This window comes from Dipodomys merriami, unplaced genomic scaffold, assembly GCF_024711535.1.
Source record: "Dipodomys merriami isolate MVZ:Mamm:240054 unplaced genomic scaffold, mDipMer1.0.p SCAF_142, whole genome shotgun sequence".
Taxonomy (NCBI): domain Eukaryota; kingdom Metazoa; phylum Chordata; class Mammalia; order Rodentia; family Heteromyidae; genus Dipodomys; species Dipodomys merriami.
In genome coordinates this window covers 3,099,719-3,127,676 of record NW_027202738.1, presented here as the reverse complement: position 1 = coordinate 3,127,676, position 27,958 = coordinate 3,099,719, and the positions used below count along the sequence as shown (strand labels likewise).

The 27,958-nt window shown below is 61.9% G+C and overlaps 1 protein-coding gene across 3 annotated transcripts; it reads right to left on the bottom strand.

Moving 5' to 3' along the window:
- Positions 1-30: 30 nt before the first annotated feature.
- Positions 31-27,515, bottom strand: LOC138826415 (histone-lysine N-methyltransferase SETD1B-like). Of its 3 annotated transcripts, none has more exons than XM_070021568.1 (17): positions 27,457-27,515; positions 21,061-21,242; positions 20,769-20,867; positions 19,892-20,162; positions 17,838-17,950; positions 15,825-17,021; positions 12,331-13,155; positions 10,337-10,598; positions 9,888-10,231; positions 9,695-9,800; positions 8,877-9,431; positions 6,176-7,396; positions 5,732-5,898; positions 4,374-4,505; positions 4,163-4,282; positions 3,947-4,084; positions 31-2,596 (listed from the first exon to the last, which is right to left on the bottom strand). In XM_070021568.1, exons 2-17 carry the CDS (start codon positions 21,226-21,228, stop codon positions 2,423-2,425), a joined length of 5,892 nt encoding a protein of 1,963 aa, XP_069877669.1. In that variant the 5' UTR covers positions 21,229-21,242; positions 27,457-27,515; the 3' UTR covers positions 31-2,422. The 3 variants fall into 3 exon arrangements, with proteins under 3 accessions (XP_069877669.1, XP_069877668.1, XP_069877670.1); XM_070021567.1 differs by lacking the exon at positions 27,457-27,515 and adding an exon at positions 21,742-21,823; XM_070021569.1 differs by lacking the exon at positions 27,457-27,515 and adding an exon at positions 21,350-21,412.
- Between the last annotated feature and the right edge of the window lie 443 nt (positions 27,516-27,958).

Sequence of the window (27,958 nt, the reverse complement as noted above, 5' to 3'; positions counted from 1 at the left end):
GAGGGAGAGAGGAGAGCAAGAGAGACGGCGTATGTGTAAGAAAAGTCAGTGTATTTATGGATTGCTTTATAAAAGTTACTATAATACAATGGTACATAGTATTGAATTCACAAAAATATGAACAAATATTTACAGCAAGACACCACAACGGAACACTTCTCTTCAAAACAAGTTACATACGGATGACAGAGTCTATATGCACAAACAACCCTAAAATTTATGTTTTTCTTCTTTGCGGGGAAGGGAAGGGAAGGAAGAAAAAGAAGAAGAAGAAAAAAAAAAGAAGTAACCCCTCCTCAACATTTCTAAAGCATTTCATTTTCAATGGAAACAGAGGCTTCAGGAAGGAAGATGGGCCAGCACGTACCTGCACTCCTGCAAACCATTCCCGGGGGAGACGAGGTTCAGGGACGAGGGCCCAGCCCAGCACTCCAGTGTCAAGGTCAGCCAAGGTTAACTCGGCCCCCCCCCCCGGGGTGGGCGAGTAGGGGAGTGGGCGGCTCATCCCTGCGTGCTCCCTCTTTTTTGTGGGGCGTGGGGAACGACACAGGAGGAGATCGGATGGCACCAGCCCCTTGGGGGCTGTACAAGTAACTTAAATCTGTTGTGTCTACACACTACATCTCCTCATGTGAAAAATAAATATTTCCTTGGTTGCACAATTAGGCAGAAAAAAAAAATTCACAAAAGGAAGAGAAGGTCGCTGCCGTGTCCAGGTTGCCCCTCCCCCTAGTCTTAAGCACCCGCCTCCTGACCTCCAGACCAGTGGGCAAAGTCTCCACCCCAGGGCCTGCGGTGAAAGAACATTTTTTTTTTTTTTTTAAAGAAAACACAACAAAACCACCAATGACCGAAGAAGAGAAAAATAAAATTCTTTGTACAGAATTTACATGATAACAAGCTTGACACAAGCTGAGGTACCAGAGGCTCGGGCCGGGCCCACCCGTGGTGGGCGGTGGACTGGGCAGGCGTGGCCCGGGCCCGCCCACCCACCGGGAGCCTCACTTCTTCATGAGGGCTCCGGACTGGACAGTCATGTTCCAGAAGTATTTACACGCCTGCTCTGCTCTGCTCTGGGGGGAGGGGACAGGGGGCTTGTTTTTGTGTCTTTTTTTTTTTTTCCTTTTCTTTTCTTTTTTTGGAAGTACAAAGAAATGAGCAAAAAAAGTCTCCTCACTGTGTTTCCACAAGAAACAATGTTTCCGAGAAAAAGTCCTTTATGGCAGTCTATTTACAGAAGTTGGTTCTGAAACTTCAAAAATCTATTTTTTTCCCTTCGTTTTGATTTTATACACATATTAGAAAAAAATTCATAGAAATAAACCCTGAAAAGGATGGGAAGTAGAGGAAAAAGGATAAAATGCCAAAAAAAAAAAAAAAAAAAAAAAAAAAACCTGTCAAAGACTTAGATGTGAGTTTTAAAATCTTTTCCAAGATTTTTTTCCTTTCTCTGGGAGAAATAAATCTGCTCACTCTAGAAATAAATATGCTCTGGTCTCCGGGGCGGGGTGCTGGGGCCGAGGGGGTGCTGCAGGAGAAGATCATCAATGACAACAACAACAAAAAATGCCACGTGGGAACAAACGGTCAGACAACCCGTAAAGGCGGGGCTGGGGACCCGCCTGCCCCGAAGCCCCTCCCACTAGGAAGGCGGGGACAGCAGGGAGCAGACACCCTTCCCAGCGCCCCACCAGGCTGGGGACCTCAGGAGGCTCCCTCATTGCTGGCATCCGAATGGGAAAGTAAACATTGAACCCCAGGATTTGGGGGTTGGACAGCTTGGCCGCAGGGTCAGCCTGGCAGGGCGCATTGTGGTCCCCGGGGAAGGCTGCAGCTCTCCTCACTGTGCGCGGGCAGAGAGGGGCCTTTCGGATACATAGTGTTCTGAGGTCACAGCCAGCCCCGCCCTGTGTCCCCGCACAGGGTCCTGGACCCCGGGCTGACACATCCACGGTCACTCGGCAGCTTTGAACCCCCCACAGCCCCGCTCCCCCCATTCTGTCTTCACATTTCAGCGGTTAAAATGTCTCTTCTTAGGACAAGGAAGAAAAGGAAAGAGAAGACAGAAGAACATAGCAGCATTCACGGGTAGGCTGAGGAGAGGACAGTCCAGAGAGAAGACAGGCGGATGAGGAGAGGAGACAGACGGACAGACAGTTACACACAAAGAAGACAAAGTTTGTGTTGAAGTTAAACAAAAGTCCTGAAAGAGACACAGGTGGAGAGACAGAAGCCCTTTCCCACTGCGGGGCTGGAGCTGCGGGCGGGTCCTGGGGTAGTGTGGGTGCCAGGCCCTGGCATGGCGGCTGGGAAAAGGGACAGCACCTGAAATGGGCAGGAGGTGGGGCCTGGCCGGGGAGAGGGGTCCTCCGGAGCCCCAGGCGGGCGCAGCTGACATCCTTCGCGTTTGGCACCCGGGATCCTAGTTGAGGGTCCCGCGGCAGTTCTCGGAGCCACAGAGGCAAGGAATCTTGACGTCCTCGATGGGGAACTTGTAGTCGTAGGTGATCTCCTCGTTGACGCTGATGTGCTGCTTGGAGTAGATCACAATCTTCTTCTGCGACTCCACTGTGATCACCTTGGCATAGCAGTTGGGCTGCAGGCAGAGGGCGTGGGGCGGGCAGTGAGCAGGGACCCCCACCCCCCTCCTTTCTGATATTCAATAAAAACCATGATAATGGTAACCGTTATATCTCAAAACTTATTCTACGTTTCGATTCCTAGTCCAGGCATCATTTCTGAGCTATAGACTAAGAGGTAAAAACACATGATTGCTGCCTATTTCTTTTTTTTTTTTTTTTTGGGTCCGGTCGTGGGGCCTGAACTCTGGGCCTGGGCGCTGTCCCTCAGCTCTTCAGCTCAAGGCTAGCGCTCTACCACTTGAGCCACAGCACCACTTCCGGCTTTTTTCTTTTTGCTTATGTGGTGCTGAGGAATTGAACCCAGGGCCTCGAGCATGCAAGGCAAGTGCTCTACCACTGAGCCACCTTCCCAGCCCTGCTGCCTATTTCTGTCAGTAAAGATTTGGGCACTTAGCCATTTCCACTTTCCCATTCATTTCCATCTCCTCTGGGGTTGCTGGTCCTGGGGTTTGAACTCCAGGCCTGGGTACTGTCCCTGAGCCTCTCTGTGCTCAAGGCAAGCCTCCTACCACTTGAGCCACAGTACCACTTCTGGCTTTTTTTTTTTTTTTTTTTTGTGGGTCATGGGGCTTAAACTCTGAGCCTGAGCACTGTCCCTCAGCTCTTCAGCTCAAGGACAGCAGCGCTCTACCACTTGAGCTATAGTGCCATTTCTAGTTTTCTGGTGGTTCATTGGAGATAAGAGTTTCATGGGGGGCTGGGAAGGTGGCTCAGTGGTAGAGCGCTTGCCTTGCATACATGAGGCCCTGGGTTCGATTCCTCAGTACCACATAAGCAAAAAGAAAAAAAGCCGGAAGTGGTGCTGTGGCTCAAGTGGTAGAGCGCTAGCCTTGAGCTGAAGAGCTGAGGGATAGCGCCCAGGCCCAGAGTTCAGGCCCCACGACTGGACCCAAAAAAAAAAAAAAAAAAAAAGTTTCATGGACTTTCCTGCCCGGGCTGGCTTTGAACAGCAATCCTCAGATCTCAGCCTCCTGAGTAGCTAGGATTACAAGCGTGAGCCACAGGCACTCGGCTTTCTGGCTTTTTCTGTATGTGGTACCGATGAATGGAACCCAGGGCTTCATGCATGCTAGGCAAGCACTCTACCACTGAGCCACCTTCCCAGCCCCCTCTGGGGCTGCTTTTGCTATAAGGGTGAAGTTAGTAACTTTGGAGGTCTGGAGTTACCTGTGCTCCTTTAGAAGAGAGGTCCAGCACCCCTGCTCAAGACCCAGAATCCACCACCCTGCTGCACACCCGCCCGGGGAGTCTTGAGTCGTTATGCTCTGGGCAGAGGCTGCAGACCTGCTGCGCCCGGCACTCACGTTGCAGCTGTGGTTGATGAACCGCGCAAAGTTGCCGCACTTGGTGGCATCGATGATGGTGTCGTGGTCCACCCGGAACATGTAGCTGCTGCCAATGCCCTCGTCCTCATAGCGCTTCTCCCGCATGTCCGCGATCACCTGGCCACAATAGGATGTGAGCTAGGGCTGGACCCGAGATGCCCCGGCCCCCACCCCGGCCCCTGGGCAGCGCCTAACCTGTCGGATGTTCTGGCCCACATACTCGATGACCATCTCGTCGGCTGCAATGGGCTCCATGGCAAACAGGCCCCAGTCGTGAATGTGGCTCTTGCAGAACTTGAGCTTTTTCTTCCGGAACTGGGGGGAGGGAGGGAAGGAAGGGGGTGACACTGGCCTCAGGTCCAGCGTCCCCCACAACTGTCCCAGGGCAGGTGGTTAGGCTCCTCACCTTGAGCTGGTTGAACTTGAGCAGGTCACTGTCACAGCTGCCAGTGAAGGAGGACAGCAAGCGGCGCTGCTCCGACCGGCGCTCGGAGCCCGCGCGGGTGGAGGCGTGCGGCTGCGCAGGGATGCTCATGCCCTGCCGGGCACGGGACACAGGGTCAGACAGGCACAGGGGACGGGGTCAGACAGGCACAGGGGACGGGGTCAGACGGGCACAGGGGACGGGGTCAGACGGGCACAGGGGACAAGGTCAAAAAGGGAGATAGGACAAGGTCAGACAGAGAGAGAACAGAGTCAGACAGGGACAGAGGACAAGGTCAGACAGGGACCGAAGACACAAGGTCATACAGGGAGACAGAACAAGATCAGACAGAGACAGGATAAGGTCAGACAGGGACAGAGGATGGGGCCAAACAGGGACAGAGGACAAGGTCACACACAGAGAGAACAGGGTCAGACAGGGACAGATGGGGTCAGAGAGGGACACAGATGACAAGGTCAGACAAGGTCAGGCTCAGAGGCCTGACGTCCCAGCCCCAGGCTGTCCCTGGCTGCCCCAAGGGGGAGGGGCCATGTGTTGAGGCTGCAGTCAGGGGAGGCCTCCAGCCCCTCATCTCCCCAACACAGCCCAGCCCCGGGGCCCAAGGCACTTCCTGAATCTTTTCAAGCTGTTTCCTTCATGGCCACCGAAGTCCACCCCACCTTCAGTTCTGTCCTGGAACTGCAGGACCGCACCCCAATTCCATCTGCACCCCTGAACTCTGCGCAGCAGCCACTGGGGGAGAAGGGGGCCTCAAAAGCCACAGGCCGAAGCCCCTGCCCCACATTTTCTCTGAAGACCCTCCCTCGGTTTGGCATCAAAAAAAAATCAAATCCAGCAATCACCCAATGAACTACCCCCAAACCGGGGGTGGAGCTGTGGCTCCAAGTGAGATGGCATTAGGCTTGAGCAAAAGAGCTCAGGCCCAGCACCCAGGCTCTAAGTTCAAACCTCACAGTGGAAAGAGAATAAATTAAACAAAAATAAAAATTCAAAAAAGGCAGGCACGAACAGGCCCATCCATCCCTATAATCCTGCAATCCTAGCTTCCAGGAGGCTGAAATCTGAGGACCGCAGTTCAAAGCCATCCCAGGGAATCAAATCTGGAGTCATCTCTAATTGACCAGCAAAAAACCTGAAGTGGCGCTGTGGCCCAAGCGGTTGAGTGCCAGCCTTGAGGGAAAAAGCTGAGCCAGGAGCATGACTTTTCAAGCCCCAGTCCTGGCGGGCACCAGCACGCACGCGCGCACGCGCAGAGGCAATGCCGCCGTCCCTTCACCAGGGCGGCCGCTCTCCCCGCCCCTGGGGCGGCGCGCACGTACCTGCGTGTCGGCGGGCGGCTCGTCGGTGCTGGCGCGGCTGCTGTTGAGGTACCTGAGCTTGTCCTTCTTGTCGATGGTGTAGAAGCCCTCGCTGCGCGCGCAGCCCGTCACGTGCTCGCGGATGCCATCGTCGCGCTTCTTCTTCTTGGCTGAAGAGAGGCTGGTGGGTGGGTGGAGGTCAAGGGCCACACGAGGTTCTCAGACCGCCCCAGCTAGACCCGGGGGCCCTTGGCCGGTCTCCGGCCCACAGGCGTCCCCCCCGCCCCACGCCCGGCCTCCGGCCCACAGGCCCCCCACACAGGCCGGCCTCCGGCCCACAGGCCTCGCGGGCCCACGCCCGCTCCGGCCCACAGGCCCCGGCCCTCGCGTGCTGCCCACCCGGCCGAGCACCCTGCTGGACGGGGCCCGGGGCGGCGCCGCGCGCGCCTGCTGGCGGCAGGATATAGGGGTGGTAGACCCAGAGCGTGTCGTTGAGCCAGTCCATGCCGTTGTCCTGCTGCAGCAGCCGCTCGTAGGTGACGCACAGGAAGCGCACGTCCTCCTCGTCGATGCCGCCGTTCCAGATGTCGTACAGGATGGTCATCTCCTCGAACTCGGAGCGCGGCCGGAACGGGGGCGGCGGAGGGGAGTGCTCGGGGGGCGAGGCGGCGGCGGCGGCGGCGGGGACGCCCGGCTCCTCGGGCCGCTTCCGCGGGGGCCGGCGCCAGGGGCCCCGCGCCTTGGCCGGGTCCAGCAGCCCCTCCGCGCCGGCGTCGTCGCGGCCGCGCGGCCCGGGCGGGATGGCCTCGGACGGCCACTGGTTGTCCAGCTCCTTGAAGGGCAGCTTGGGGGGCTCGGCCGGTGGGGGCGGCGGCGGCGCGGGGACCCCCGCGTTCCGGAAGTCCAGGGTGAGCGCGCGGGGGTCGCGGGCGGCGCCGGGGAAGAGCGGGGTCTGCGGCTGGCCGGGCAGGAGCAGGAGGTCGCGCCCCAGGGCGGCGCCGTCCAGGGCGAGCACGGACGGCGGGGAGCGTCGGGGCCGGCCCGGCTTCCGCTTGACGGGGGGCGGGCAGGGGGCCAGGGGCGCGGGCAGCAGCGGGGGCAGCGCGGGGGGCGCCCGGGCCGGCGCCCGCAGCACGGGGACGGGCAGCGCCAGGGGCAGCGGCAGGGGCAGCGGCAGCGGCAGCGGCAGCCCGGCCTCCAGGAGCACCGGCGAGGCCAGCGGCGAGGCCAGCGGGCGCACGCGCTCCTCGCGCCGGCCGGCGGGCAGCGGGCACACGGGCAGCAGCAGCGGCGCCCCGGGCTCGGGGAAGGCGGGCGGGAAGCTGAAGTCTCGGCCCGGGGTCCGCGGGAGGCCCCCGCCGCTCAGGCCGGGGGACGGGGACGGGTAGGAGAAGGGGCTGCCGGGCACCGGCGGGGAGCTGAGCGGCAGCCCGCCGCTGCCCCCCGACAGCGTCTCTGCGCCCGGCGTGGCGGGCACCGTCTCCGTGCTCTGCGACTTGGAGAGGCCCGGCGTGCGCGGGGGCGGGTCCTCGGGGGGCTCCGGCGGGGCGGGGGGCGGCGGGGGCCGCGGGCTCTCGGGCTCAGGCGGCGGGCTGGGCGGCCGGGGCGGCTGGGGGGGCGGCAGCGGAGGCGGGGGTGCCGGGGCCGGCACCGGGGGGCGCTCCGGCTCCGCGGCCGGGGCGTCCTCTGCAGACAAGAGGGGAACCAGCCATGGGTCGCTGAGCGCAAACACCCCTCGGCGCCCCGGGCTCCTTTGCTCTTTGCGCCGGTCCGGGGACTTGAACCTGGCTGTCCCTGAGCTGCCTTTGCTCAAAGCTGGTGCTCTACCACTTGAGCCACGGCTCCACTTCAAGCTTTTTGGTCGATTATCAGAGATAAGAGACCCGCAGACTTTCCTGCCCAGGCTGGCTTCAGACTGATCCTCCCATCTCAGCCTCCTGGGTAACTAGGATGGGAGGTTGTGGGCCACCCGCCGGGTCTTGGTGCCCTCCTCTTGCTGCTTAATCCCCGACAGAGTCCCCAGGTCTGTGAGGACAGACCTTCCCCAGTGACACTTCAGCCTGCTGGGCACCCAGCCCAGAGTCAGCACAATGCTGGCAGGGGAAATCAAAGACGCGGGCGCGTGGCTGCTAGCCTCTCCCCGGATCCCCAGAACCACAGGCCTGGGCCTGGGGTGACCAGCAGGTGAAGCCCTCCCTCAGCTTGAACCTCAGCATCACAAAAATAAATACTAATCTTCAAATCCCATGCTCTAGTTGCCTACAAAGGTTTCCTCTAGGGACAGAGTTGGTCACGTCTCTTCTCTGTGGCACCTGTCAGAACCTTCAAGGTTTCTCCTCAGCATGCCCAGTCATAGAACACATTCTAACTCACCAGCTGTCCTGCCTCTTAAAACCCCAAGGACAGACATTTTTGCCTGTCCCAATGCTTAAAACAGTACCAGGAGCCAGGCTCACACCTGTAATCTCAGCTACTCAGGAAGTTGAGATCTGAGGATTACAGTTCAAAGCCACACAGGGCAAGAAAATCCCCAGAGACTGTGATCCCCAGTTCACCAGCAAAAACCAAAAATGGAGATTGCAAAAACTCATTACAGGCAAAACAAAACAAAGTAACAGTATCAGGATACAAGTTTCCTTTCCTGAAAGAATTCAGAAAGGTGTGTGCTAACCACATGGCTTCTGTCCACTTAAATGAACACGCTGTAAGTCTGTGCCCACTGTACACACAAGTCAGGCCACCACTGTCAGGCTGCATTCTCCTAGACCACAGTAGAGAAGCAAAGCCTTTCCTCAGCTCCATCAAGGTTGAAAAGGGCAGAGCCTGGAACCTTTGCTTGCCTGGCCTGGCACCCCAAGGCCGCACCTCTCATCTGTCACTAGAATGACCATGGACACACCCCCCCAGCTTTTTTGGGGGAAGGGGAGTATCTTACAGAACCAAAGGTCCGAGGACTAAACTCCAAATGAAATACTGGCATCGAACCAGACTAGCAACAGTCGCTGGCAGGCTCACCTCCATTACCCAGTGACCCACGTGAGGTACACCATTGGATAGAGGAGGCCATCAGGGGAAACTGAGGCAGAAAGGAGCCTCATGGCTGGTCTCAATAGGGAGGACATCCAGCCCTCCTCCCCCTGTCCCTCTAGGAGGCTGGAGGCATTACCTGAAATTTGTTCCGGGGAAGAGGGGGCCTGAGCCTCCATCTCTCTGGCAGGAGGCGGCTCTGGAGACAGCAACATGGCCTCTTCGTGGCTTAGGCCTGGCTCTTCGGGGAGCTCTTGGCACCCCCCAAGCTCCTCAGTACGCACGGGTTCGGGGGGCTCTTCTGGGATGGGGGTCTGGCCCCGGGGGGCTTCGTCCTCAGCCTCAGCCCCCAGCTCCTCTTCCGTGTCCACGGGCTCTGCCAGGGGCTCTGCCCCGGGTGCCCCGGGCGCACTCAGAGGTGCCTCGGCCGTTTCCTGCTGGAGCTCCTTGGCCTCTGCAGGAGCCATGTTCTCCTCTGCCATAGCCGCCGCCGCAGCCTCCTCTTCTTCTTCCTCCTCCTCCTCCTCCCCTTCCTCTTCCTCCTCTTTCACCATGGCCAACTCATCTTCATCCTCCGAGGATGAAGACGAAGACTCAGACTCGGAATTAGAGCTTGACTCGAACTCAGAAGCCTCGGAGCTCTCGCTGGACGAGTCAGCTGTGGCCCTGGAGCTGCCTGCGCTCACCGTCTCCTCTGCAAACGGACAATGGCGCCTCGCGATCTGTGACACCCCCCCCCCCCATGCCACAGCCTTCTCTAGAGGCCTTGGATCAGTGTGGGGAGGGGAAGGCCAGCTAGTCACCACTTTTAAAAATGGAGAGGAAATGAGCTTCCAACTGCTCATTTTAAAGCAAAGAACCCCAAAAGCATTCATACTGCCATCAGGCCACCACCTCCCTCCACCCCAGCCCCACCCCATGCACCAGCTCCGCCCGGCACCGCACCCCCCCACTCACCTCCGTCCGAGTCCCCTCCATCCTTCTCGCCCGCTTCTGACAGGGCTGTGTCCTGGTCTTCATTTTCAGACTCTTCCCGCGCATCACTGTCTTCTTCATCTTCATCCTGGGGGACAAGGACAGTTGGAGACGGGAGTGAGCTGCAGGCCCCCTGGAGGCGTGCCCTGCCCCCTGGCCTCCCTGCCATGCTGACCTTCTCGGAGGTGGAGGAGGTAGAGGAGGAGGAGGAGATCTGACTCCTGCGGTCTTCCTCCTCCTCCTCGTCAGCCTCGCCCCCATCCTCTTCCTCCTCTGTGCTTTCCTGCTCTTCCTCTTTCTCGGAGGCGGAGGATGAGGGGGACGTGGTGGAGGACCCCGAGGAGGAGGATGCCGAAGAGGAGGAAGACACAGACAGGGACTCCTTCTCGTCCTCTTCCCCGCCGCTGTCCAGCTCCAGCGGCCGCGCCGGCCGCCGCCGCACACCCACGCCCTTGGGGTCCCGCTTGGCAAGCTCGCAGGGGGCATCCGCCATGTCCCGTTCCCGCTCCCTCTCCGACTCTGTGGGGAGAGGAAAGTGAGAGCAGCCCAAGGGACACGGGGGAGAAGCAGAACCCAGGTCACCGGAGGGAGACCCAGGGGGGGGCGGGGAAGGCATGCACAAACCTTCGTCTTCCTCATCCACAGATGTGGAGGGCCGCAGGCGTTTCTGGTCACCAGAGGAGGCTGCGTCCGGTGGCTCCTTCCTCTTGACCTTGAAGGAGGGCAGGCGGATGGCCCCTCGCAGCCCAATGCCCAGGCCCAGGCCCTCATAGCCCAGGCCCTCCCCCTTGCCCCAGGACTCCAGCAGGCAGGAGGCAATTCGGTCCTTGGGCTTTGGCCGGTCCTCATCCTTGTGTTCTCCTGACTTCACGGGGGTCAGCGAGGCCTGGACAGGAGAGGAGGGGATGGTCGCCAGTCAACCCTCGTCCTGAGTGGCAACACAGCAGTGCCAGATCAGGGCGCTCTTCCTTCCAGAAAGGCCTGTCCCGCCAGTGGTGCAGCGTGGGCCACCCCAGCCACAAGCCTCAGACGAGGGAATTGAGACGCAGCATGGTATAAGGACGTGTCTGGAGGCCCAGACAAAAGTTTCACAAGTGAGATGGACACTGTCCCAGTTTTCGGCCCCATGCTGCTGGGCTGCCTGATTCAGAACGGTTCCCACAGATCTGATTTCACTGGGTACTGAGACATCACCCCGACAGCCTTCAGGAGGCGTGAGCCTGGCCAAAATAGCCCTGTGGACAGCATGGGGCTCTTGATTCAGATTATTAGTGGGACAGCTATTGGTTAGCTGTAAGTAGCACTCATCTGGGAAGGCCCAACTAGAGAGTTGTAAATGACTATCCTCCATGAGTCCTTCTAGTTTCCTATCTGTCATCCTAGCTACTCAGGAGGCTGAGATCTGAGGACTGAAGTTCATAGCCAACCCGGGCAGGAAAGTCCATGAGACTCTTAGCTCCAATTACCAACAGAAAAGCTGGAATTGGAGACACGTGGCTCAAGTGGTAGAGCCCCAGCCTTGAGTGAAAATGTTAAACAAGAGCCTAAGCCCTGAGTTCAAGCTCTGGAACTGGCATTACATTACAGAAAGCGGGCATGGTGGCACCTAGGACACTAAGGCGGGAGGATGGCTGGCACCTGAGTGCAGCGTAGCCCAGGTGACACAGCAGGACTCCACCTCTTAGAGAAAACCAGCGGGAGAAGACATTTTCTCTTATGCAGAGGAAAAAGTGGTTGTAGCTTAACTGTGGGATTAGGAATTTAAAGAAATGCCCTGTGAAAGAGGAAGAGAGTCGTCCTGCCAAGGCGAGATTTGGTGCCAAACAAAGCAGGAGACAAAGGGCAGGGAGCCAGTCCAAGGTGCCTCAGCCACGGAACCATGGCCCTGTGGCCACTGTCACGTGTGACTACCGAGCAGGAGGGCAGATGAGGAGCCAACTTTCACTTTTGCTTCCTCTCAACTGGCTGAAACTAGAAGAGCCAGGCACTGGAGGCTCACGCCTGTAATCCTAGCTACTTAGGAGGCTGAGATCTGAGGATCACGGTTCAAAGCCTGCCAGGGCAGGAAGCCCAGAAGTCCATGAGACTCTTATTTTTTATTTCCAATTAACCAGCAGAAAACCTGAAGTGGTAGAACAGTAGCCTTAAGCAAAAAGAGCTTAGGAACAGCATCCAGGCCCTGAGGTAAAGCCTCACCCCCCAAAAAACAAAAATAAAAACAAAAACAAAAACTAGAAGAGCCACATGAATCTGGCAGATGTGGGCTCTGACAGAGCAGTTAGAAAGAGGCTATACTTGCCTGGCGCCGGTGGCTCACGCCTGTAATCCTAATTACTCAGGAGGCTGAGATTTGAGGACCACAGTTCAAAGCCAGCCCAGGCAAGGAAAAGTCCATGAGACTCTTCCAGAAGTGGCGCTGTGGCTCAAGTGGTAGAGCGCTAGCCTTGAGCTGAAGAGCTGAGGGACAGCGCCCAGGCCCAGAGTTCAAGCCCCACAATGGACAAAAAAAGAGAGGCTATGCCAGCCACCATCGCGCTGAGGGCAGGCCTTAGGAGAAGGGGCCGTTCTGGCTCCCGTCTTAGCTCCGCTAGCCACCCTGGGGACCCGTGCCCTCCTACCTTGGCCATCCTCTCCTTCTTGTCCCACCATTCATCAAAGGCCCGGAAGGCCACCACCTCCACCATCTTGCGGTTCAGATCACGTTTCATAATGGCCTTGAGCTCCTTAAGCACCACCAGCAGGACGCCATCCACTGTGGCCTTGTGTGGGTCCTCCTGCCGTGGTACATATCCCGGTGGTGGCACTGATGGGTCAAACTTGGGCAGGGGCGGCCAGGGCTGCCCACGGCCTGGGCCACTGTTGTTCAGGGAGAAGGGGCCCCGGTAGGGCGGCAAGTTGACAAACTGTAGCCCGGCCGAAGCGGCCGCCGCTGCCGCTGCCATGAAGGGTGGGTACGGGCAAGCGCCCTGGCCGGTCATCAGTCGGCTCAGCATCTGTGTCTGCATCTGGAAGGACATGGGCATGCCACCCCACTGGCTGCCTAGCACGTGGCTCATGTCCACTTGCATCACAGGAAACAGTCCTGGAGGGAAGGGTGGCAATGGCGGCAGGATGGGTGGGGGCGGGACGCCGGGTGGTGCTGGCAGGGGTGGGGGGGGCACTGTCACAGCAGGGTGGGATGGAGGTGGTGGTGGTGGCGGTGGGGGCAGAGGGGGGGGCATGGGGAAGCCTGGCTGTGGTGGGGGCGGAGGGGGGGGCGGAGGCAGCGGTGGGAAGCCAGGTGGCGGAGGCAGTGGCAAATTCGGGGCCAGCACGTTAGGGGCCGCCACAGCTGCTGCCCCTGGCGTCACCACCATGGGCTTGGGGCAGTCGGCGCTGGTGATCGGAGCCGAGGGCATCTCATCATCCGAGATCTCCATATCCTCGCCGGAGGACGGCTGGCCCTGTGGAGAACAGGGGGAAGCAGGTGTGGTGAGGGGAAGGTGGGGTAGCCAAGGACTCCCGAGCCCCTCCAAGTTCAAAAACATCAGCATTGCTGAGCACCGGTGGCTCACGCCTGTCATCTTAGCCCCTCAGGAGGCTGAGATCTGAGTATCGCGGTTCAAAGCCAGCCGAGGCAGGAAAGTCTCCAGTGAATCATCAGAAAACCAGAAATGGTGCTGTAGCTCAAGTGGAAGAGCACTTGCTCTGAGCTGAAGAGCTCGGGGATAGCGCCCAAGCCCAGAGTTCAAGTCCCAGGACTGACAAAACAAAAACAAAAAAAACAACAAAAAGGGCTGGGAAGGTGGCTCAGTGGTAGAGCGCTTGCCTTGCATGCATGAGGCCCTGGGTTCGATTCCTCAGCACCACATAAGCAAAAAGAAAAAAGCCGGAAGTGGCGCTGTGGCTCAAGTGGTAGAGTGCTAGCCTTGAGCTGAAGAGCAGCGCCCAGGCCCAGAGTTCAAGCCCCATGACCGGACCCCCAAAAAACAAAACAAAAAAACAAAAAATAAACTCATTCAATCAACAGATATTTGCTCTGTGCCAGGCAATCCCAGATGCTGGGAACATGGAAAAGACTTGGACAGATGCAACTCTAGCTCTGTGGAATGAACCTGTAGATAGAAGAGGCGCAGAATAACCGGAATGAAATTAGCTAAGACAGGTAGGAGACAGATCAGACAGTACCTCACGGAGGGGGCAGGGGCAGGGAATGAGGATTGTTTCAATTTGGGGGATTCTGTTAAAATGTACCTTCACAGAGATGATACTAATAAACTTTATGGTGGCTACAACACTTACATTTTATCTTCAGCTTTTCTATTGAGGAAATTGGTACAGAGCTTAAGTAACTTCCCTGGATGGGGCCAGAATTGAGCCAGGAAGTGACCTGCTGCCCCATGCTGCTGTCTTGTGACACAGAAAGTGACACTGGAGGGAGGGGATGTGGTTGCTGGGGTTTTTGTGCGCAGGGCTGGGGGTTGAATCTAGGACTTTGTGCGCGCCACCACTAAGCAGCCACATTCCCAGCACCAGAGATTTGTTCCTATCTTGCCTTAATCACTCTTTTCACCTGGAGAGCGCAGGCCAGTGTGGGGCTGAGGGCCGTGGGCAGGCATGGTGTCCTATCTTATCTACAGGAGAACCTCACAGCTCTACCAGGATCCGTTGTGACAAGTGAGGAAAGGCCAGCTACTGTCACACATGAGAAACAGGGCTGGGACACCTCCAATGCATGCTCTGACACACATACTGAGACAGCCAGCATTTGTGGGTTGAGGCAGAGTACTCAGAGGCCTGGGTAAGACCTCCAGGTGAGGGAGGCCTGAGGGAACCTGGGAGGGGGGCGGGAAGACGATGATCACACCCACAGGGGCAGGAGGCTGGGGATTTTTTCTAGTCCCTTCACACACACAAGCAAACATGCTCTCCTTCTCCAAGCACCTGGGCACAAGACCGGGAGGGTAGGTGGGATGGGCCAGACACTGGGGGAGAACGCTCCAGGACCTCCACCTGACAGCTCCCAGGACAGGAGCAGCGCACAGAGGGATAAGCCAGGCCTCTGTGGCCGGCCAATCACAGGCACCCAGCTCCAGCCCTGCCCCTGCCTGGGGTGGAAGCCTTCAAGAGCACTTCAGCGGCAGGCTGGGGGAGCCTGGGCTCTGGCGGAGCGGGCACTGGGGCGGCCTCTCACTAACCCATTCCACAGGTCATGAAACAGACCCCGGAGGTCATCTCAGCTTACCTGACGGTTGGAGCCTTAACTTCCAACCTCCACTCTGAGAGGGGAGCCCTTCCGGCTCCCAGGCCTAGCCTCAGTCACAGCGGCCCGGCCCGCCTGGCCCAGCGGCAGCTCTACCCGACACCAGTAGAGGGCTCCCGAGGGCCGCCTGTCCAGGTTCCCTAGGCTCCAACTCCTGGCCTCCATTTCCCCTTGCCTCCAGCAGGGGTGATCCTGTCCTCCAGCTACTCTGGGCTTCTGGGCTTTCTATCTGGGGCCAGCTGGTCAGTAAGGTTGAAGACCCTCGACCCCAGGAAGCCAGCCGAGTGAGGAGATGGCAGGGCCGGCAGCCCTGCCTCCCCCACCTGTCACCTCCTTCTGCCTGGACCCAGCTACCAGAAACCACTTCCCCAGAATGGCCTGCCCGGCCCCCGGCCTCTGCCACCTGTGGGCCCCGCTGCGCCTCCCAGGCTGGGTCTGATCCAAGGAGGGAACCGCCCTGGGCACGCGGGGCCACGGGCCGCAGGCGCCTGCAGCAGGAAGAGGGGACCTACCCTTCCCGAGGCCAGGCGGGATGTCTGAGGAGAGGGTGGGGGCTGCCAGTGTGCGCGCTGGGCTCCCAAGAAGTGCGTGCCTAACTCCTTCCCCCTGGGGCCCGTGGGCCGGGGGCCGGGTGCAGCCCAGGCTGCCGCGGTCCCTTCGGGAGTCCGGAGCTCCAGCCCGGCTGCGGGCTCCTAAGCCACCTGCGGACTCCAGCCGGGGAGTGCGGCTGCGCCCAGCCGGGGCTCTCGTGGCACCGAAGCCCGGGCGCACGGGCCCGGCTGCCACCGTGCCTGAGCCGGCTTCCCTCAATGTTCTGGGCAGGGAACACAGACAAGAACCAGTGGCGGACGCGGGGCACAGGGCCGTTACCTCATCCATCTTCTCCGAGCCCGGGGTCCCGTCCGCAGCCAGGTCCAGGGCCGTGTCGGCCTGGCCCAGGAGCGCGGCGGGGTCCGGGGGCCCCGGCTCCGGCGGAGGCCGCGGGCCCAGGCCCAGGCCCAGGCCCGGCTCCTCGTCCTCGTCCGAGTCGGGCAGCGGCGTGGGGCTGATGTCTTCCAGGCCGGTGCTGGAGGGGCGCGAGGAGGGCGGCGAGGGGCCACGGAAGCCGGGCTGGGAGCTGCCGAAGGGGGCGAGCGGGGAGAGCTGGGAGGAGGAGGAGGAGATGGGGCTGCCCTCCATCTGCAGCTCGGCGTCCGAGTCCTGCTCGCGCAGGAAGGGCAGCTTGGTGCGCTGCTCCTTCAGCAGCATCTCGATGCGCGAGTCCAGGCTGTCGTGCGGCGGCTCGGGCCCCGCGGGCGAGGCCTCGGGGGCCGGCGTGCCGGGGCTGTCGCAGGGCTCGGGGCTCCAGCCGAAGGCGGCCCGGCCGCCCAGCTCCATGCCGTCGGCGGCGTCCGGGGGCGGCGGGCCCGGCGGCGTGCCCGGCCTCTCCTTGGCCGCAGGCTCGGTGGGCGGCGGCGGCGGCGGGGGCGCCGGCGCCCGGCGGAAGTCCGCGCCGTCGTGGGGCTCCTCGGGGGGTGGGGGGAAAGGGGGCGCCGCGGCCTGGTACGGGGAGAAGGCGGACTTGAACCCGGGCGCCGCGGCGGCCTGGGCCGGCGGCGGGGTGTGCGCGAAGGCGGCGGGGTCCGGCGGCTGGGGCTTGAAGGAGGGCCCGGGGGGGCCCGAGCCGCCGCCCAGCGGCGCGAAGGGCAGGTCGGCCGCCGCGCCCCGGAACGCGGCCCCGGCCGAGGAGTTGTGGACGTAGTGGTGCTCGTGGCGGCGGTTGTAGGCGTCGGTGAACTTGCTGTCGTGGCGCCGGGCCTTGAAGGGGGCCGCGGGGTCCGGGCCGAAGAGGTAGGAGGGCGTGGGCTGGCGGCTGGAGTAGCTCGAGTCCTGCGAGAAGGGCGTGCCCAGGCGCGGCGTGAGCGGCGTGCCCGGCCCGTACGAGTTGGGCGTGTCCAGCCGGCAGCTGGAGTAGGCCGTGTCCTGCGAGAAGGGCGTCCCGCCGCTGTTGGGGGTGACCGAGGACGAGCCCGAGCCGCAGCCCGCTGACAGGGTGCCATCTTTGAGGCGCTTCAGGGCATCTGACAGCTGGAGAGAGGCAGGTGAGAGGTGAGATGGCCGGGCTGGGGACAGGGCCCGGCGTACACGATGGGATGGGGTATTTGCCCTTCTCCCTCCGATAGCTAGGGAGCTCAGAGCTACCAGGAAAGGAAGTGGGATGTCAAAAAGGCCTTAATTTTTCTCAACTTTCAGAGTAGCCCACTGCCCTCAGGAAACCGGGACGGCTTTCCCTGATCCTGGAGGCAGGGGAGCAGGACATCCAACGCCAGGCCTCCCACCTTCCAGACCCGAGAGATGACCAAGAACCAAGCGGAAGGAAGTGGCAGTGGCTCTGCTCTGTCTAGCCTCACACACCTCTCTCGGGGTCTAAATCAGGCAGTGGGAGGTAGGCCTAATGAAGACTCTAACCAGAGGCAGGGAGAGAAGAATTTGACCAGAGGTGGAGAGACTCCTCTCTGAGAGTGCGCAGCCAGAGCAGGGGGGCAGCTGGCCGAGTCTCCCCTGGGTAGGGGTAGGCCTGGCTGGGAGAGAGGCCTGCCATGCTCAGAAAGGGGGGCTGAACTCTGCCTTCTGGGGGTGGGGTGACCTGGGCATCACGCTGGGCACAGCCATGTGTTGGCATTGCTGTGGATGGCCAGGTTGCCCCAGCCCACATGGAGGAGAGCTGGGGGAAGGCAGGTGTGAGTAGGGAGGCACAGCCTGGGAAACAGGGCGTTCAGAGCTCTGTGAAAGCGGCTCGTCTCCTTCCTCGGGCCTTCATCTCCAGAGCTAGAGAAGGGGAAAGGCAGGGCCTGGGTGGGGGTCTGATCAGGGGGTTAAGGGGGGCTGCTGTCGAGAACCCACCTGCAGGGCCTCATTCACGATTGGAGAGACGGCATCCAGCTCCCCCACAGGAAGGGTCTGGGGGGTGTACCGGCCGGTGACCAGCAGTTCATAGAAGCGCATGCGAGTTTCACCTGTGACAACCGGAGGTGGGGTGGGGGGCACGCTGAGGTGGGTTCCAGCATGGACAGCCCCCAAGGGCTCCAGCGGGGCCCCAAACCCTAGGCCTGGGGAAGCAGTGTGACCTTTGGCCCAAGTTCCCGCCCCCCCTGGGACAAAGAAGCTGCAAAATTCATGCTGAGATTCAGAACTCAGGGCTTCATGGTGCTGGGGCTCCCCCAAACCCAAACCCTTCCAATCACCTGGGCCACCATACCCCAGAAAAGAACCCCCTCCCTGATTCTTTCATCTTCTCACTGAACACAGGACACAGGGTGACAAGGACGGGGGACTCCATAACCCAGAGGTGACAGTGGGTTAACTGCGCTGACCCAGGTGGCCAGCAGTTTGCACACAACACTAGTGGCACACAACCATGAGTTCCACAGTGCATTCTGCCGGCTAAGGGCTCACTGAGGGCCCCCACTCCACCAGGGGACCACCTGGAGACACACACCGGAGCCCAGGCCCCCTCGGAGCCTAGGCCCCCACCTCCACACTAGGGGAGGGGGAGGTCTTTACCTCCGGGCCTACATTATCGATATTTATAGAGCCTGGGCAGCTGCTCACATATGCAAAAGAGACTCATTCCTGGAGCAGAACTTTACACTTAGCTGGTCTCTTTCTCGAATACAAACTTAGGTGGCAGTCTCCCAAGGGCCTTTTTTTTTTTTTTCAGAAATGACATAGTGATAAGAACCTGCTCCTCCTAAAGATGTGGGCGGGGGAGGGGAGAGGAGGGGAGTTTGGCCTTGGGAGAAAAATCAAACCAGAGCGAAGCAGGGCTAGGTGGATTTAAAACTCCCTGCTTCCCTCCCCCAGAGACAGAGGAACCAGGGAGACCGGTGGGGGGGCTGAGGGTTGGACAGAAACCCTAGGCTGGGGCCCAGCTCAGTGATTAGGACTGGCATCAGCGGAGCCAGCCAGAACCAGAGTAGCCTGTCACAGCACCCAGCAGCCTTGAGGGATGGTCAAACATATTAATTATTAAAAGCAAAACAAAATAGAAGTGTAGCTTTCTCTCTCTAGGTTCTGGTGTGCTCAGGCGCTCTCAAACCCTGAGAGTTGTTCCTAAACCCTGGCAGGGCGGGGTTCCCAGTGGGGACTTCTTTCAAACTGGGGGACAATGGTCCGGGAGGCCACAGGCAAACTTTGGGAGGACCTCTCCGGAGGGAGTCCTGCCAGCCCTCAGGCCAGGTACTGGGGGAGCCCTCGGCAGACCCAGAGGGTGGGTGGCTGTCCAGCAGGGCTCCCAGGGAAGGGGGAGGACAAGGAGTAGGGGAGGTGCCGCGGTCTCTTTAAGAGAGGAGGGAAGATGCGGAGTCAACCCTCCAGCACCCGGTGCGCCCGCCCCGCCCCCTCGGTGCTGGCCAGAACCTTATCAATGAAACCACCCTCCAGGCCCAGATTGGCTCAGGCAAATGGCTGGCATGCCCCCCCCCAAAACACACCCAGAACACACCCAGACCCTTCAAGAACTTCAGGGAATTTCTCTTATTTCAAGACAGCCTCAGCAGTTATCCCTCCAGCCCCCTCCAGCCCCCAAGAAATAAACACAACTCTGCCTCCGCCCTTAACAAGCAAAAACAAAACACTGGAGACCGCTAAAGCCCAGGGCCCCGCAGGGGTGCGGGCGGTGGGGGGCCTCTGGGCGGTCCCTAAGGGTGCAGTGGCCAAGGACAGGCCCGTTTGGTAAATTATAGCCTGTCTCCTAGCAACAGACAACACGTTTAGCTCCATGTGGCTCTACCCTCAGGAGGGGCAAAAGACTAAATAAGATGAGTGTGGGGGAATCCCAGGGAAGGGCAAGGGGTTCTCCCAACCCACAGGGGAGCCCTGGGAGGAAAGGGGGGCACCGTGACGGGCGGCCTGGCCCGTCCTCCCCCCCCAGGCCTCCAAGGCCGGCCTCCACTCACCCTTGGTGTCCAGCTCCACGTGGATGGTGTTGCCCATGACAGAAGTGCTGTGCAAGTGCTGGACGGCCTCCTTGGCCCCCCGGACCGTGGCAAAGACCACCTTGGCGATGCCCAGGTGCTTCTTGGTCTTGGGGTTGTACAGAATTTCCACCTCCTCCACCTCTCCATACTTCTTGCACATGTCCCGCAGGAAGTTTTCCCGGATGTTGTCATTCAGCTTGGCAAATGTCACCTGCTTGGGAGGCACTGGGCCCACGTAGAACTCATCGATCTGGCAGGGGCCGCGGGGAAGGGAGGTTGGAAGGCATTGAAACCCAAGGGGGAAACACACGCATTCCACACTCGTTCAGCCATTAGAAACAATGAAGGGTAGAGGGAAAAAAAACAACATTTGAGTGTTTGGGTGGTAAAAACGCAAGCAGGCGGGCCCGGGAAGCGGAGGATTAAATCGTTTGGAACGTGGAAGTCTTTGGGGTTCGGAAGGGGAGAAAAAGAAACAGTTTCTCCTTCCCTGACCCCCCGTCATTCCGGCCGCTGGCCCTGGCCGGGGACCAGGGGGGACTTCCCGGCCTGGGAGTGCCCCCCCAGCCGCGGGCCGGGGAGGGGGCGGGGCCGGGCCCGGGGCCGGCGGTCGCAGGTGGGCGCCGCGGCCGGGCAGGCAGGCGGGCGGGCGCGACTCAGCGGCGGGGCCCCGATTTCGGGGTCTCCGGCGGCATTTTGTTTACAGCGGGCGAGGACGCCCCCTTTTCCCCTTCCCCGCCAAAAGTTGGCGGCCCTGGACGGCGGGAACTCCGACTCCGGCAGGACTGGCGTTATTTTCGAACTCGGGGGGGGGGCGGGAGGGGAGAGGTCGGGGGGGGGGGGCGGGGAGTCCTACCTTGAATTTGGGCACCGACAGCTCCAACTCCTTGTTTTTGGTCCAGATCCCAACGACCCGGGGATCCTCGACGATCTCCACCGGGCGGTTGCTGGACATCTGTGGAGAGGCATGGGGTGCGGGTTGGGGGGGGCGCCGCCTCCCGGGGGGTCCCCTCCCCGGGCCCCCGCCTCTCGGCCCGGCCGGGCCCCCGGGTGACAGTTGGCCGGGGCGCCGGGCGGGGGGTCCCCGGCGCTCGCCCCCGGGCCGGGCGCCCGGCGGGGGGCGGCGGGGGGCGCGGCGGGCCGCTCACCGCCAGGCTGAAGTGCTGCCCATCGTAGCGGTACAGCTTGTGGTGCCCCTTCTTGAGCGCCGGGTCAATCATCAACTTGTAACTTCTCCAATGGTGGTTCCTCCTCTCGCCCGAAGGGCCGGGCTGCGGCGGGGGCTGCTGGTGGTGGGGGGGGTGGCTGTTCTCCATGCCGTTAACCCAACCTGGAAGCCAGCGAGCTGTTGTCGGCCCCGCCGCGGCGGGCGCCGGGGACCGCGGGCGCCGGGGACCGCGGCCGCCCCCCCTCCTTCCCTCTCCCGCCCCCCCTTACCAGGGCGCCCCGAAAGGAGCCGTCTCGCTGGCTCCCCCCAAAAAAATGAGAACGAAGCGAGAGAATAGCCCTTCCGGGAGAATTACGCGCCCGCCCGCTCGGCCACCGTCTCCGGGCGGCAGCGAGGGGCTCCCGGAGGCCCCGGGCGCGGGCTGGCGGGGCCCGGGGTGCCCGGAGGACGCGGGCTCCGGCCCATGGTGCCGCCCGGCCGCCCGGCGTGGCGCTCGCCGGCCCGCTCGGCCCGGCTCGGGCGCGGGGCTCGCGCCAGGCCTCGGCGCCGCCCGCCCGCCGGTCCGCCCGCCGGCCCGGGGCCGGGGCCGAGCCCGGGGCCGAGGGCTCGGGCCGCTCGGGAGTCGGCCGCGGCCTCTCCCTCCCGCCCCAGCCGCGCTTACATCCCCGCCGGGCGCCGGCCTCCCTGCGCCGCCAGCCAGTACATGGTGTCCCCCGCGGGAGCCGAGGCCGGGGCGGCCGGACGGGGGGCCGGGGAGGGGGGGGCGCCGCCGCCGGGGCTGCCGGGCCCGGAGCCGCCGCTGCTGCCGCCGCCGCCGCCGCTGCTGCCGCCGCTGCTGCTGCTGCTGCTGCCCGGGAGGCGGCTGGCGGCGGAGGCTCGGCTCCCAGTAGCCGCGCATCCCACAATACACCGCTAAGGAGCCCGACCCGAGCGCTCACCCTCCTCCTCTTCCTCCTCCTCCTCCTCCTCCTCCCCTCGCCTTCCTCGTCGCTTTCCCCGGCGGCGGCAGCTGCGCCTCCGAAGCCCCGGGCCCCGGCGGCCCCCACCCCTCGCTCGCGCGCTCCCACACTGCGCCCCCCTCCCCGGGGGAAGGCCTCTTAATTTATTTATTCTGCCGGGACGGGCTGGGGTGGGGGGCTCGGCTGGCGGGGGCGGGGGGCTCCCCGGGCTCTACCTCCCCGCGGCCGGCTGCCCTCGGAGGGAGCCCGGGCCGCCGCCGCGGCGTGCGCCTCGGGCCTTCCGAACTGTTTGCAAACTGCCAAGACCGGAGGTGGGCGCGTGGGGGCGCGGGGCGCGGGGAGGGGGCGCGGGCTCGGTTTTAGGGGGGCCGAGGGTGTGTTTGGAGACCGGGACGGGGGGGGTGGGAGAGCAAGGCCGACGTCGACCAAGGCGAGCTGCCATCGAGGCGTCTGGGCCCCGGCGCCCGCCCCAGCCCGGCGACCCCCTCCCCACCCCCAGCCCCGGGCGCAGAGCCGGGGCGGAGGAGCCAGGATTTAACCACCGTCCGGGAGGAAGCGGCCGGGCCTCGGCCGGGAGAGACGAGCTCGCTGGCTTTATTATTTTCTTTCTTTCTTTTCTCTGTTTTTATTTTTGGAGGGGAGCGCCCCGTAATTGTCGTGAACACATGCTTCTCTCCTCGTTCTCACCGCCCCCCCTCCATCCAGCCAGCAGCAAGCGAGGGAGAGAGGAGAGTCCCCCCTCTTTTGCATGTGTCTTTTCCTTCCCCCTTTCTTTATTAAAGGTCCGGGAGTGGCGGCGGCCAATCGGCGCGCGGCTTCCATTTTGTGAGCTCAGCTCGGAGGCTCCGGGCTCCCAGGGGCGCGCTGGCAGCCCGGTCCGCCTCTCCGGGCCGGGCGGCCGAGGCGAAAAGAGCCGCCTCGATGGGGCTTGGAGGTGGTGTGTTTCACGTTGGGGCTCTTTTCGGGGTTTGGAGTTTGGCCTTGGGTAGGTAATTGGCAGGGCGCGGCAGCCAATCAGAGCGCGGCTTCTATCGGGCTTGAGTTATTAGACGCTGATCTCAACCCATCCTTCATCAGACACCAAGGAGAGGCCAAGAGATGAGGGAAGCCATTTTTCTGCAATGGAATTAAATGGCCAAGTGGGTTTTTCCTTTGTTGCAAATGGGGAACGTTTTTCCTTTGACTCCACCATCCAGTTTCAGGACGCCTGAGTGTGTTGTTTAACATTTGTCAGCAGGCTTAAAGGACTCACAGTTGGAAGAATTGAAGAAGACCTTTTAAAAAGATCTGGATTTTTCCTTATGACTTGGAATCCATCTTTGTCTTGTATAACTAGGTCATAGCACACCATTCATGTCAGCAGTTAACAGTTTTGAATTCCAAAAAAAAACTAAGTAAACGACATATTTAATTTTTTTCCTCTTTTTTCTTGGGTGGTTCGTTGGGAAGCGTCGAGCTGTCTTTAAGTCTGTTCTCTTGATTGAACAATAAATTTTTAAGTATAGTTTCCTCTATTAAACACTTAAACCTGGCCATCTTATTAACTCCTCTCTTTTTAACAAGGTAATGTTTTAAATGTATAGTTTTAGGATTAAGTGAAATGACAGCAACAAAAAAAATTGTGAGCAGTTGTTACTCTTTAAATTGTTTTTCTTTCTTTAAGAAAAAAAAAAAACCTTTTTTTATATTGTAAGTACCCAGTCCATTCTGTCCTTCTACAGTTTAGTTTTCATGTTAATGTTGGCTGAGATGTCCTTAATTTTCCGAACCTTCATCTGCATGTATGTTGTTTCGTTTCTCTTGTCTAATGCTAAGTCAGGTTGAAATGCTTTTTAGACGCTTTGCTTTTATAAAGCTAAGGTCTTCGCCTCGAGCTTTTGAGAATGCCTACTGCAGTAAATGCTAGTCAGCTTGCTTCCCAGTAATTTGTACATGTTCCTTGAAAATCGATCTATTTGAAGAAAAACATAGCTGTTTTTCTCCTCTTGCCTGGGGGGAGGGGAGGTGAAAGGAAGACCTTCTCTTTGTGTGGAAATACTAAAGCGGTCACAGGAAACTAGATTAGAACTAGAAAACAAGTCCTAGCTGCTTGGAGCCAAACACCCACGATAGCTCGGTGCTGTTTTTCTATGGTGCTTTGGGGTGGCTGGTGAGCCTTTTTTGCCTTTGATTTGATTTGACTGTGTGTTTTCGCCTTTTGTCTCTTAATGACGGTCACACCATGGCCATCTAGAGCAGTAAACAGCCCTCCGCGAAGCCGCCTTTTTGCCAACCCACCTCTGGAAAGTTTGCGGACGTGGAAGGAGCAGAAAAATGCCCCGAAGTGTAACGTACAAAAAGGTAACATCAACAGCAAAGACAGACAGTGCCATAGCCCCAAATCTCCCCAGGTAAACAACCCCCCAAACTATTCTGATCACAAACATCTCCAAAAGTCACCGCCCAGCTTCATCCGCTGAGACTGCACGGCACCGGGCTGAGCGGGTAAGTAAAAAAAGAAGAGGAAAAAAGAAAAAGCGCCTTGGCCCCTTCGAGGAAACGCTCTTCCCGCAGGCCGAGGCCGGCTGGAGCCGAGGGCGAGGGCTCCTGGCGCGGTGCGCTCGGCTTCCGGAGCGGGAAGGGGGAGGCGGGGGCCGAGCGGGGCGCCCCGGGCCCCCGGAGAAAGGGGAGCGGGCGAGGGGCTCCTCGGGGCCGAGCCTCGGTAGGGACCGGGGGTCGGAGAGAGGCCGACGGCGAGGAAGCCTCCCCCGGCCTTAGGGCTCGCTTTCCCGGTGGTTGTGCACGGTTTGAGCCCCGGAATCCGCTTTCGGGGCTCCAGGGTGCGCCTGCGCCAGCAGAGCGGAAAAAAGGACAAAAGGCCGGCGTCCATGTTGGCACCGTGACGCAGCACCTCGCACGCCCGGCCCGGCGCCCGCCGCTGCTCCCGCCCCAGCCCCGGTGGTTTCTTCCGGGATTCGGCCCGAGCCGCGGGCCGGCGGCCCGACAGGGGCGGCGCTGGCTAATGGCGGCCGTCGCCCTCCCGTCCCCCTTCCCTCGCCGGTGTCGTCGGGGAGCCCGCGGGGCGCGGCCCTCGCCCCTGGGCGGGGGCCCTCGGGGGCGTCGCGCGCGGCCCCGAGGTGGCGGGGGCCCCGAGGCCCAGGCGGGCACGCGGAGGCCCAGCCCTGACCCCAGGCCGCCCTCCGGGCCCGGGCCCCGCGCCCTTGGATACGGGGGCGGGTCTCCCCTTTTGTCCCGCTGGGGCTCCGCGTCCCCGGGCGCCCCGCTTGGCCGCCCCGGGCACACCCTCCACCCCGGCTCGGCAGGCCGGGGGCGGGGCGGGGGCCTGGGAAAGCCGGGCCCCTCCCGGGGCGCCGGGGTTCGGCGGCGCCTCCGGGGAGGGGTGCGGGCGGGGCCGGCCTTTGGAAGTGCAGATGGGCGGCCTTCCGCCGCTCGGCGCCCGGGCCGAGCCCCGGGCCCCCACCCCCGGCGTTCGGGGGCGGGAGGCGGGCGCGGGGCGGCCCCCGGGCCAGGGAGCCCCGCTCCGTTCGCCTCGGGCCCCAGCGGGCTCCGACCTCCGGCCGCCTCACGGCTCGTTCTGAACTCTTTCCCTAGGTCCCCGGCCCGAGACGGTCGACTCTGGGCAGCCCCGGGACGGACGGCTGGAGCCGACAGCCCTCGCAGGGAGGTAGGCGGGAGCCGGCCCCGCCCGGGCCGGCCGCCGTCGGGGCGGGGGGCGGGATCCCCGAACCCGCCGGGCCGGTTCCGCGGCCCCTCCCCCGCCGCCCGGGGCCGCCGGCCGCCGCCCCGCCCGGCCGCGCTGATGTCAGGCATTGGGGGCGTGGAATTCTCGGCCGAATTTAGCAGCTTTACTAGAATTTCCCGGTCGCGTGCTGCGCGGCGGGGGCCGCCCCGCGCTGCCGGCCGCCGCCCCCGGTGGGCGTGGGTGACCGTGAGCCGCCCGGGGACACGCGGGACGGGGCCGGCGCCGCCTCCCCGAGAACACAGGTGTCCGGGACTCTCCCGGCTTCCTCCTGCCTCCCAATAACGAGCCGAGCTTCTAGAATCGAGGGAACCTGGTCTGAAGCCTGGCGGGCCGCGGCTGGGCACCGGCTGCGGCCTGGCACGTGCCGCTTGGCTCTGGACTCGTGTCGTCTCCCGAAACAGTAATAGGAAAAGCGAGCGAGCCAGGGCCAGGGCCTGACTGTGGCATCGGAACCGCTGGCAGCATGGTGGCCCCGTCCCCAGCCTCTGACGAGGACTCGGGCCTTCCCTCCTCAGCCCCAGCTGCCGCCGGGGCCGCGAGCCCCGGGCTGGGTAGCACCCGCGGCGCTGCCCGGCAGAGCCGCTCCCGTTCTTGCAGCCTGAGCGAGCTGCCTCGGCGGCTCGGGGCTCCTGGCATCCAGGAAGCAGCTGCACAGCTGGGAACAGTGTGACCCTTGATCCCTGCCCCCTGGCCGGTGTGCCCTCCAGTGTGCGGTCCCTTGAGCCATTTGGGCCCAGGGGCCTCCCCTGGCCGCACCCCGCCCCTCCGGTCCACTCCCACTGCTGAGCTGTGGGAGGCCCCAGACTTTGCTGGAAGCACCCGGCTGCTTATCTCTGTGGGGCTTTAGCCTGGCAGCCAGGGGTCGGGAGGTGGCGGCTGCTGGCGACCTTGGGCGGGGTGTCCCCGGCCGGCCGTGGGGGTGGTGGGGGGCCGTCCGCGGCGCAGGCCCGGCCCAGTTGGCCGCCTCTGTGACGGCGGGGCGGGTGGTGGCCGTGGTCTCCGGCCGCTCCTCTGCCAGCCCACCTCCTGGAGCACGTGGCCAGCTTCCAGCCGCGGGGAAGAAGTCTGGCTTTGCTTGGGACGGCGGCCAGCTCGGCTTTTTCCTGCGGTGTGGCTTGCGTCGGGCATGTTGTAGACGGCCGCTCCTCCGTGGCAGGGTCACGACCGGGGGCTGCGCGCCCCGGACCCCGAGCGGCCGACTCACCAAGCTCAGGCCGCGGCCGAGCTGGGATGGGGCTCCAGGTGTCTTCCAGGCCCGAGCCTGGGCCCCGGCACCCCCTCGCCCCAGCTGTCTGGGCTATTTTGAGCGCCCTCCTATGCCAGCTGCCTGCTGGCACCACCGCCCAAGAGCGGCCTGGTTGGAAGGAAGCCGCCTGGCGCTCTGGGCTCCCGGTAAGCGCCAGCCGGGCACCTGGTCCCGGTGAGCGGGTTTTGGTTCAGCTCGTCCTCCCCGCCCCAGCGCGGAGCACTGGCCCCCCTCCCCTACCAGGAGAGGGGAGGGGCCTGTGGGTTCTTCCCAGGGCTCGAGTCCTTGGGTGGGGGGTCTTTACCCCCTCCCGGGCGGCCTCCCCTGCCCCAACCACTTGGGTGTCTGGGGAAGGGCGAGGAGTGCGCGTCCCGGACCCACTGACCCTGTGCCTCCCTCCCCCTGGGGCCCCATCTGGGCTTTTATCACCTTTCTGTCCACTCCGCTTTCCCTGCCAGCGCCTGGAGGAGCTGGGCGGTCTCCCGCCTTCGTCGGGCTCGGAGGAGCTCCGCCCACCGCCCGCGGCCCGGGGCGGGGCTGCTCTCGGCCTGCTCGCTAGGGCCACGCCAGCGGAAGGGCTGGGAGGTGGCCGGACTGGGCTCCAGGGCCCGCCCCTTCCGGTCCCTTCCCTAGGAGCCCGGCGTGGACTGTGACCTTTTAGACCCTCCAGGAAGCCACGGGCCTAGAGGCCTAGAGAAGGCTCCCCAGCACCTCCGACACCTCCACCCAGGGCTCCCTCCCGGCAGTCCGGCAAATTCCTCTCAACTGGGAGGAGAAAGTTGAACGATAACCTTTTGAGCTGTTTTTAAGTTTTATTTTCAGTCATTGGGGCCGGGGGCAGCATGCTTTGTTGCCAGGGCTGGTCTCAAATTCCAGGACTCATCCAGTCCCAGGGCCTGAGCCTCCGCTGTAGCTGGAACCCTGTCCCCTG

Bases quoted from the DNA above. Each gene is read 5' to 3' on its own strand.
- LOC138826415 (XM_070021568.1), bottom strand. From the start codon at position 21,228: ATGGAGAACAGCCACCCCCCCCACCACCAGCAGCCCCCGCCGCAGCCC. The intron at 10,232-10,336 runs GTTTGTGCATGC...CTCTCCCCACAG, and splicing joins TGTGGATGAGGAAGACGAAG to AGTCGGAGAGGGAGCGGGAA. The intron at 4,506-5,731 runs GTACGTGCGCGC...CGTGCCCGGCAG, and splicing joins AGCCGCCCGCCGACACGCAG to GGCATGAGCATCCCTGCGCA.